Source organism: Priapulus caudatus, unplaced genomic scaffold (genome assembly GCF_000485595.1).
Source record: "Priapulus caudatus unplaced genomic scaffold, Priapulus_caudatus-5.0.1 Scaffold2162, whole genome shotgun sequence".
In the NCBI taxonomy this organism is placed as follows: Eukaryota; Metazoa; Priapulida; class Priapulimorpha; order Priapulimorphida; family Priapulidae; genus Priapulus; species Priapulus caudatus.
In genome coordinates, this window is record NW_014579223.1 from 1,003 (window position 1) to 11,142 (window position 10,140).

The 10,140-nt window shown below is 45.3% G+C and overlaps 2 protein-coding genes across 2 annotated transcripts in view; both read left to right on the plus strand.

Annotated features, from left to right (window-relative positions):
* Positions 1–3,112: 3,112 nt before the first annotated feature.
* On the plus strand, positions 3,113–7,843 carry LOC106818316 (protein MCM10 homolog). The gene is made up of 5 exons (XM_014823034.1): positions 3,113–3,154; positions 3,611–3,733; positions 6,123–6,274; positions 6,926–6,968; positions 7,454–7,843. Exons 1-5 carry the CDS (start codon positions 3,113–3,115, stop codon positions 7,535–7,537), a joined length of 444 nt encoding a protein of 147 aa, XP_014678520.1. The 3' UTR covers positions 7,538–7,843.
* Positions 7,844–8,567: 724 nt separating this feature from the next.
* LOC106818317 overlaps positions 8,568–10,140 on the plus strand; it is a 1,668-nt gene continuing 95 nt past the window's right edge. Inside the window, exons 1-3 of the mRNA XM_014823035.1 lie at positions 8,568–8,578; positions 8,996–9,078; positions 9,801–10,040. Of these exons, the coding sequence (XP_014678521.1) occupies positions 8,568–8,578; positions 8,996–9,078; positions 9,801–10,040 (334 nt within the window). The remainder of the gene's footprint in view (positions 8,579–8,995; positions 9,079–9,800; positions 10,041–10,140) is intronic.

The window sequence follows — 10,140 nt, forward strand, 5'->3', positions numbered from 1 at the left end:
GGCACCATGGATTGTTTACCCGTTCTCGTCGCGCTGGAATTGAGGCTTTAATGTTTACCCCTAACAAAAAAGAGGATTGGGAACCGGGCCAAGTAAGAGAGGAGCCTGGCACGCAGCGGCGCACCCTGCCAGGAATACCTGTGAGTCGATCTCTTTCTCCTAGTCCCTAGGGAGCCGTAGCCCGAGTGTCACATGGAAAATTTTATTATTATTACTGTGGCTTTTTCATCAGCGCCATTGGTTGTTTCTGGCAGCGAGATAGCTACTGGGCCGACACCGCGTCCTACAGTGATCGATGCACAACCTTATCCTCAGCATACTGAAACGAAGAAGGATGTTCGCAAAGAAGACGGTAAGGACACATCTTACGAGTTGCGAACGCATAGATTTAGAGGAAACTGAGGGTGGTTACACTTGCTGGTATACGCGCATATTTTTCGCATTAAGCAGATATTTTCACTAATTTTGAGCTTGGCGGCCCCAATTGCGGTGGTCTTAATTTTGGCGGTCAGGTGATTCCGCGGAATCGGTGCAAGAACAGCGTGTTGTTATTCTTCGGGACGGTCCAGCACGACGCTGTTTTGCGAAATTCACGAAAATTAAAAGCGCACCAGGCTAAAATATAAATACAGCGTATACCGTATAGTATGCCAGTGCATTGTTTTTATGTTAATGTGCATGGGGGTAATGAATCTTACGCATCTTTGACAGAGGGGGAGAACGTAGTAACAGTTCTGAAACGATAAAATGGGCAAAAAGAAAATGAATTTGGGCGGTGGGGGGGGGGGCGAGGAAAGTGGCAAAGAACTCCTGAAGTATACCATATTTTAAAATAGCAATTAATATGAAAATTTATTTTGCTTGGCTTTCTCCTCGACAGTTGCTTCCCTGCTGTCTAAAAAAGAAAGTGCTAATAATAATTTAAAAAAGTCGAATTCCATATGCGTGGCGGTCAAGTGTTTCCCAACGAGTTTCCTGTCGCGCTCGATCACATTACGTCAAGAAATTCGGACTTACCTTTCGCTTCGCTGCTCTCCCGGCGCGCAATCGGAGGTGGAAGAGAGAGAGAAGCATCCCCAACTCCTAAAAAAAAAAAAAAACTGGTCAAAATAACCCGCAAAGAACTTGGCCGTTTCTCGCGAAAAACTGGCTAGGCGCTGCTATACCGCGTGTTTCCCGTCAGGCAGGGGGCAGCTGGTGGCGGCGGCGCGTACCGTCAAGTACGTGACGCTCGCGAGGAGCTGAGCTGTCGCATCACGAGGCGGCGAGATAGAGTGGCATGCTGTCGGAGGAAGGGAGCGTTGCGACGGCGACGGTCGGCCCAGCGAGGTCGTTTGGACGAAGCGTGCGCGAGGCTGGGCGGCGGGCTGGCGGCCGGCGAGGAGCTGGTGCTGGCCGTCGAGCGTAGAACGTGAGGGCGCCACGCTCAGCGCGGCGTAAGGTAAGGCGATTATTCACTTATTAATTATTATTATTATTTATTATCATCATAACAGTATTATCATCATCATCCATACATGCATCCATCATCATACAATCGATCATCAAATCATCCATCATTATTAATATTATTTTATTATTATTCCTTTTTTGTTATTTTTATTGGTATTATTTTCATGTTTACGAAGTATTTTTCCCGCTCAAGTTGTTTGTTTCACAGTTTGAAGGGACCAATAGCAGAAGTGTTTTAAAGGAAGTCGAGCCGGGGTGACGATTGAGAACGGGACACCCTAAACAGCGTGCGTGCGAGGAGCAGCCGGACACAGGAGCGAGAGCGCAGTCAGAAACGCCTCAAACGAACATCTCAACACAGGTAAACAACAAGCAACAAACAGCATAACAACAGAACCTAAACCTACGTAAACAATTTAACAATGATCACAACAACGAGCAAAAAGCAACAACAATGGCAGGAAACAATCTACAGCAACAATGAACAAACAGTACAACAATGGACACAACCTACAGCAACAATAACAACAGTTTACACAATGGAAACAAAATACTTACAGCAATAATAACAACAGTTACAACAGCAACAGCAATAGCAGAAACAAAAGCACTTCTAAGCAACAACCTAACAACCACAATGACAAAACAAAAAACAGCAAAACAACAACAACAACAGCAACCCAATCAACAACACGCATACACTAAACACATAAACACATAACAAAGAAAGTGAGATCCTAAAGCAGCGTGCGTGTCGAGAAAGCGGCCTTCACAAACATGCTTCAGCACAGGTAAACAACGAACAACAACAACAACCTAGCTATCAACATAAAGCAATAACGAAGAAGGTAGACAACTACTACTGCCAACTGCAACAGTGAAAAAAACGACAATTTAGGCACAATAACAACTAACAAAAGGACTACAAAACAACAAAATGGACAGGCAGCAGCAGCAACAAGCGCTACACGCATACATAAACAATAAACAAGAAGTGTGACAATTACTGCAACAACAGTGACAAAAACGATCGATAAACACGAACAACAACAAACCAACAACAAGCAACAACAAACGAACAACAACAAGCAGTAGACTGGGTTTGCCTATCACACAGCCCACATTTTTGCTGACCAAGCACTTAACTCCGCAGCACATGTTGAACACGTCGGTTGAACCGAACCGATTTCACCATGGCAGTGGCGCCAACTCTGACGAGGCGGTCCGCGGCGTCGTGAAGCGAGCGGCGACTCGCGCCGAAGTTGAACGTGAAGTCGAAAGGAGTTTACAGCAATGGCTGAACAGAAGTCGCCGCACCAGGATACTGTATGACAGGTGACAATGTCCATTCATGTTTTATGTGGCAAGTCAGGCAATGTAGCAGAGCCACGCATCCTAAATCATATATCATATATTATTATATATTACTACAGAGCATATTAAGAAGGCTTGCATTGATATAATTATATATATATCTATATATATATATATATATATAGAACATGTATATATATCGGGTTGAATAACAGCAGACATGAATTTACTATGTCATATATTTACGGCGCCTGATATACGCACGCACGCGCACAGGCACGCACGCGACGCACGCAACGCACATATATATATCACGTGTAATTGTTCCAATCCACCTGAAGACGAGATGCGAGGTGCTGAAGATGAAGACGTAGAGGCACTGGATGAGGTGCGAGGCTGGGGATGAGGTGCGAGGCCAGCCTGGGGATGAGAGGCGGGCGAGCGCTGGATGAGACGGCGAGGCGCTGGGATGAAGACGCGAGGCCTGGGTGAGACGCGAGGCGGCTGGGATGAGACGGCGAGGCGCGCTGGGGAATGAGACGCGAGGCGCTGGGATGAAGTACAGGGCGAGGCGCTGGGATGAGACGCGAGCGCCCTGGGGATGAGAGCGCGAGCGCGGGGATTGAGATCGGGAGGCGCTGGGGGATGAGACGCGAGCGCTGGGGGAGCGAGACGCTGAGGCGCGCTGGGGACGAGAGGGAGGAGCTGGGTGATGAGACTGAGGCGGGCTGGGATGAAGAACGGGAGGCGGTCTGAGGATTGAGACGGGAGGCGCTGGGATGAGACGGGTGGCGTCTAGACAATCATTAGTCGTGAACGTGCGACATAAACACGATGCTTGCAGCGGAGGTTGGAGCAACGAGACAAGTACTTTGACCTTCTCGAGAAGAAGGAGACGCATCGAAGAAAAGAATGGCCAAGCCACGATGAGCAGCCGGAAGTGTGTGGCGTACACCGCTGCAAGAAGGAGAGAGGAAAGAGAGGGAGGGAGAGAGAGAGAGAGAGAGAGTTTTAAGGTTTTACAATGTATATTTTTTATAGTTATTTAAAATGACGTTAAAGCAGGGCGATATAGTGTGTTATTTGTTAATGAACTGTCACAATTTTTGAAGCATTTCAATGTGAATAAATTATATTTATCAACAATCATGAAGCATATGCAGTTCCGCGTTTGCAGCAAAAAAAGTAATTTCGGAGTATAATTACAGCATGAGCAGAAGTAGCAATTAGCAATCATAATTACAGTAATTGAACAGCATTTGAGAAACTCATCAGCTAAGTTTTTAGCATCAATCGACGTAGTCAGATGCAGCTTGTAGAATCGGCATGATCGTCGGCCGTCCGTCCCGTCCGTCCGTATCGTCAAAGCGAGTTTGGGCCACAAATCTTAACCCGCTCGACGTACGGTCCACGATATTCGGAGCGTTGGGGGGGATCTCTAAAACGAGTTGGGATGTCAGAAAGCTGGGGGGTCAAAGGTCAAAGGTCAAGAGGTGTCAAAAGAAGGGAGGGAACAATTCAAGCTGGCCTTAACTTAAGGTTTAGGGAGGAAATTGCAGAATTGGCGGCACAAATCTAAACGCTCGACCTAAGGCTCGTGAATAGTCGGTGTAAGGCATCAATGGTAGAGAAAAGCCATCATCTGTGCCGAATTGGAGTCACCAGGTCAAAGGTCAAGGGCACAGGCAGATTTTAGACATTTTCCGTGAAGGACATGGTCTGACAGGACCCCCGGCCGATTGAAAAACTTTTTTGTTTGCAGCGGTGAGCTAGCATTTTTTATGGCTATTATTGAAAGGTACCATGAAATGTACATTCTGCGTGAACATGCGAAGATAAAGTGTTGGAATACCCTTTTGAACGCCTCAAGAGGAGGGTTAAACATGGACTTTTTTGCATAGTAGAATTATACATGCGCTGGATGTATGAGGCTAACATGTCACGAGTGAAATTTCAAAAGATAAATTTGGTTGAAGAGAGGTTTATGGCTCGCTTAAATCGTATATTTGCTAGTGGTCAATTCTGTACTGGTCAGTATGTTACATGTAACAGTTATGCCACTGGCAGTGCATGTGGCTGGTGGTAGCCTATGTATGTTTTTTGCGTGCGTTAATTGGTTACAGGTGGCAGCACTCTATTTGGCAGGCCTGTAGGCTGCGTAGGTAAATGGATGAGTGCTTACGCTATAGAGTACCGAAGTGTGACGTCACGTATGCAAGACAACGTACGGGCTGGTTCTACACAAGCCACATGCTCCATAAACATTAACTGGGCGTGAAAATGTTCGTGCGTACGTAAAACACGAAGTGTTGTGCGCTGGGGGGCAGACAGGCGTAAAGCATCGTAAGCAAGTCGATCTTACAATATTTAATGAATTAAAAAAAAAATTACATTTTTTTTTTGCAAATTTTTTTGTATATATTTTTTTCTGCTTTTTTTGTTGCTTTTTCACTTCCATCCTTCGGAAAATGCTTATAAAAACTGGCAAAATGACTCTCCAGAAGTGATGGTTACAAAATCGGTAGCAAAAGCACGAACACGCAGTAAATGTTACCAGAGCATATGATTGAATTTGGTGTAGAAGCCAGTAGGTTCGGTTGTCATGCACCGGTGACGTCTCACTTCGGTACTGCTATTCTGTCTTGCAAATAAGTTGTTGCTAGCTACGTATCGATGGGAGCTTCCATCTTTAATCTGGAAGACACTTAAAAACGTACGCGCCATCTCGTGGCTAACAATTTCATAACGATCCCCAACGAACATTCCTTTGAGAAAGGTTCCTGATACCATCCTTGTCATTCCACAATGTTTGCGGCATGTCATCGTGACACATTTGGGACTAACAGGGTTTACTAGAATTCCCACCGCAACTTCCACCACAGAGTTCACCGCCCAGTAGACGTTAGATTCAAAGCGCTGTGCGCTGCCCGCGGCAACTTGTTACAAGCGTTAGCGCATGCGAATGTTTCACTGAGGGCCAAATTAAAAAAAAATAGTTTGTTTGCCGTCACCCGACCAGGCGTGAAAGTTTGGGTAAGGTAGGTCGGCTTTTCCTTTTGAGGGCGGTGGGTCCTATTGACAAATTCAGTCAGTGGTTGTCTACGATAGCTCGGGTGGTGTCTCTTGTGTGGAGGATACCTTGCTTTACTTGTTGAATGTTTGTTTTGCTTGGTAACATATAAGTATATGGGCCTAAATAGATTAATAATGTACAGTGATTACAATTTGTTAAAAAAAAAAAGATGAATATAAGCGAAATTTTGAGTCGGCCGCCCTTTTTGCGGGTCGGGTGAGGGCAAACAAACAATATTTTTATTATGGCTCACTGACTTTGCGCCTCGCTTCGTTTTCACCAGTGCAAGAAGACGACCATGTACAAGCCGTCGGGCATCTGCAAGGACGAGCGCCATCCAATCACGCGCCACGACGCCGTGCAGAAGTTCTTCCAGTGCAAGGCCTGCTCTAGACGGATGACGACCATCGACAAGTACCCGCAGGCCTCCTGCAAGTGAGTGTCCGACCAGTCGCGGCGGCAGTCTAGGTTCGCTCAGCCGTCTGTGGGCGCGTGCGCGGTTTTTATAGGGAAGGAGATCCTGCGGGAGTTTTCCTCCGCGCCACGCTGAGGATTTTCTTCCGCGTTATATCGCGCGCACACGCGCGATTTCTGTGTAGGTGGCGTGACGGTAGTCTCGCGGGAATTTTTCTTGTTTGTTGTCACGTGAGTTGTTTACGTCGGAGAAAGTTGTTGTTTGTTGTTTGTTGTTGTTTGTTGTTGTCTGCGTTACGAGTAGTTTATACGTTGTAGAAGGTCGTCGTGCGTTCTCTGTTTTTGTTTGTTGTTGTCTGTTGTTTGTTGTTGTTTGTTGTTGTCTGTTGTTTGATGTTTGTTGTTTGTTGTTGTTTGTTGTTGTCTGCGTTACGAGAAGTTTATACGTTGTAGAAGGTCGTCGTGCGTTCGCTATTGTTGTTTATTGTTGTTTATTGTTGTTTGTTGTTTGTTGTTGTTTGTTGTTGTCTGCATTACGAGAAGTTTATACGTTGTAGAAGGTCGTCGTGCGTTCTCTGTTGTTGTTTGTTGTTGTTTGTTGTTGTTTGTGTTGTCGCGAGTTGTTTACGTCAGAGAAAGTTGTCATGCGTTCTCTGTTTTTACCTCTTGCAGGAGTTGCGGCGGGTCCAGCTATGAAAGGGTGGGAATGTGGAAGGTGAGTAATTATCCGATATGTCGCATAGATTTCTACCGTCTTTATTTACTATTTTTTCATATATTTATTTTTCCTACTTATTCCTCATGCGTGAGAAATATATATATGTGTGTATATTTTCATACGTTCTTTCCCTTGAATTTATATCACTATGAATATGTATATATATATATATATATATATATATATATATATATATATATATATATATATATATATTATGTTGGCAATTTGTGACAACGTGGATGTAGGGTCAGTTGAACACATAGGATATTGGTTTTCAGCATATGTAGTATACCATGCAGGGTGGCGATAGGCAGTTGTCGAGCGGTGATCGTCGACAACTCGAGGACATTACGACCACGGTTTAATATCCGACGCGTTTTCCGTTGTAATTAATCAATGTAATAAATTATTTAATTATTATTTAATTAACTGTTTTTATAATTAATTGTTTAATTAACGTCCGACGCGTGTGCTTGCAGGAGAAGACGGTGCAGCTGGAGGCTGAGAAGCTGTGTCTGCGCGGAGCCGAGAGCAAGTTCCTCGACAGTCAGCTGAAGTCCTGATGGCTTCCCGCTTCGTCTCACGACGCTCCTCTTCATCTCGCGTCGACCCATCACGACCCGTCACATCACCGATCCACGAACGTTCGTCGCATTTTCGACGTGATTTCTGATGGATTTCCCCGATTTCGCGAATCGATTCGATTTTCCGAATCGATTCGATTTGCCGAGTCGTGATGGCTTCGCGAGCGCGCATGCTGCTTCGTCTCGCTTCAACCCATCACGTCGATCCACAAACGTATTGTCGCGCATCTCTCGCCAAACCTGCGAGCGCGCACCACAGACGCTTGGAACGTCTAAAAAAAAAAAGTAAATAAACACGAAATGTATTTACTATCAAAGTCTTGATGTTTCTCTACTCTCTTTCGCCTATTATTGCCGCTAACTTCCTGTAAATGCCTTTCAAATGCACCTCTGCAACACATGACTACACCACACGCACGCCGCTGTGCACAAACAACACGTATAATATAGTGTTGCTATATGTGTTATTGTTCGTCGCCGGGGATACTATGGTTTCATGTCTGTACAGCCGCCGCCGCCGCTCGGTCGGCCGCAGAGATTTTCCCTTCTGCTCTATAACTCGACCCCTAATTGACCTAGCGTGACCAAACTTGGTATATTTACACATCTTGCGGAGAAGGTTGGCAGCATACCAAAACCAGGTCACTGCGACCTTTATTTGACATTTACCTTGACCTTGATCATATTTCCCTTCCGCTCTATGACTCGGCCCCTAATTGACCTAGCGCTACCAAAACAAGGTCACTACATAAATGCTGTTTTCCAAGGTCTGGAAAGTTCTGGAATTTTTAAATGCTGTTTTCCAAGGTCTGGAAAGTTCCAGTAAAAGGTTGACAGCCCTGGAAATACCTAAAGACCTTGAATAATTAAATAATTAAGTTATTTATTTATTTAGTTATCTTTGCTTTTAAAAAAGTCCTTAACGATGAGCCCATCGTCCATCTTGTCTAAGAATAAAATCTACTTCATGCAAAAGCTTCTGAACTAATCGGTGATTTGGCGCGAAGAGATGCTAGGATCGTACGTGGCTAAAATAAAGTGGTCACGAAAATAGACTCGTTAAGTCCTGGAAAAAGTCTTGGGAAAAGTTTTTGCTTGGGTTAGCAAACCCTGTGGTAGCTCTTCTGCGATCATTCGTAGTGCTGTTCATCATTGTAGATAATCTATCGCTAGAGCTGTAGAATTTATAATATATATTTTTTCTCTCAAGCGTGCTGCGCGTGCGTGCATGCACATGTTTTTCCTTCTACTTGCTTTAATGTTTACTAACAAAAAGAGATGTGGAAACGGTGCCAAGAAGAGAGCCTTGCACGCAGCGGCACCTGCCAGTGAAAACTGTGAGTCGATCTCTTCTCTAGTCCACTAGGCCAGTAGCCCAGTGGGCACACGAAAATTATTATTATTACTTGCTTTTTCACGGCATTGTTGTTTTTGCAGCGAGAAGCTACTGGCGACACCTACCAGTGGATCGATGAACCTTATTCAGCATATGACGAAGAAGGATGTCTCCAAAGAAGACGGTAGGACACACGAGTGCGAACGCATAGATTTAGAGGAAACTGAAGGGTGGTTACACTTGCTGTATACGCCATATTTTTCGCTTACAGATATTTTCACTAATTTTGACTTGGCGGACAATTTTGCGAGTGGTTAATTTTGCGGTCGGTGAATTCCCGAATCGGTCAAGAACAGCGTGTTGTTATTTTCGCGGTCGGCGACGCGTTTGCGAAATTCACGAAAATTAAACCACCGCAAAATATACAGCGTATACCGTAGTATGCCAGTGCTTGGTATGTTAAGTGCAGGGGTATGAATCTTACCATCTTTGACGAGGGGAGAACGTAGTACAGTTTCTGAAACGATAAATGGCAAAAGAAAATGATTTGGTGGGGGGGGGCGAGGAAATGGCAAAGAACTCCTGAAGTATACCATATTTTAAATAGCAATTAATATGAAAATTAATTTGCTGCTTTTCTCTCGACAGTTGCTCCCTCTGTCTAAAAAAGAAAGTCTAATAATAATTTAAAAAGTCGAATTTCAATCGTGCGGTCCGTGTTTCCCACGAGTTTCCTGTCCGTCTCGATTCACATTCGTAAGAAATTCGGACTTCCTTTCCTTCCTCTCCGGCCGCAATCGCATCCCCGACTCCTAGAAAAAAAAGAAACTTTGGTCAAAAAAAACCAAAGAACTTTGCGTTTCTCCGAAAAATGCTGCGCCTAACCCGCGTGTTTCCCGCCAGCAGGGGGCGCTGGTGGCGGCGGCGCGTCCGTCAAGTACGTGACGCCGCGAGAGCTGCTGTCGCATCACGAGCGCGAGATGAGTCATCGTCGGAGGAAGGGGAGCGTTGCCACGGCGACGTCGCCGCGAGGTCGTTTGGCGAGCGTGCCGAGGCTGGGCGCGGGGCTGCGGCCGGGCGAGGAGCTGGTGCTGGCGTCGAGCGTGAACGTGAGGGCGCCACCGCTCAGCGCGGCGAAGGTAAGGGGCCGATTATTATTATTATTATTATTATTATTATTATCATCATAATCATTATTATCATCATCATCATCATCATCATCATCATCATCATCATCATCATCATC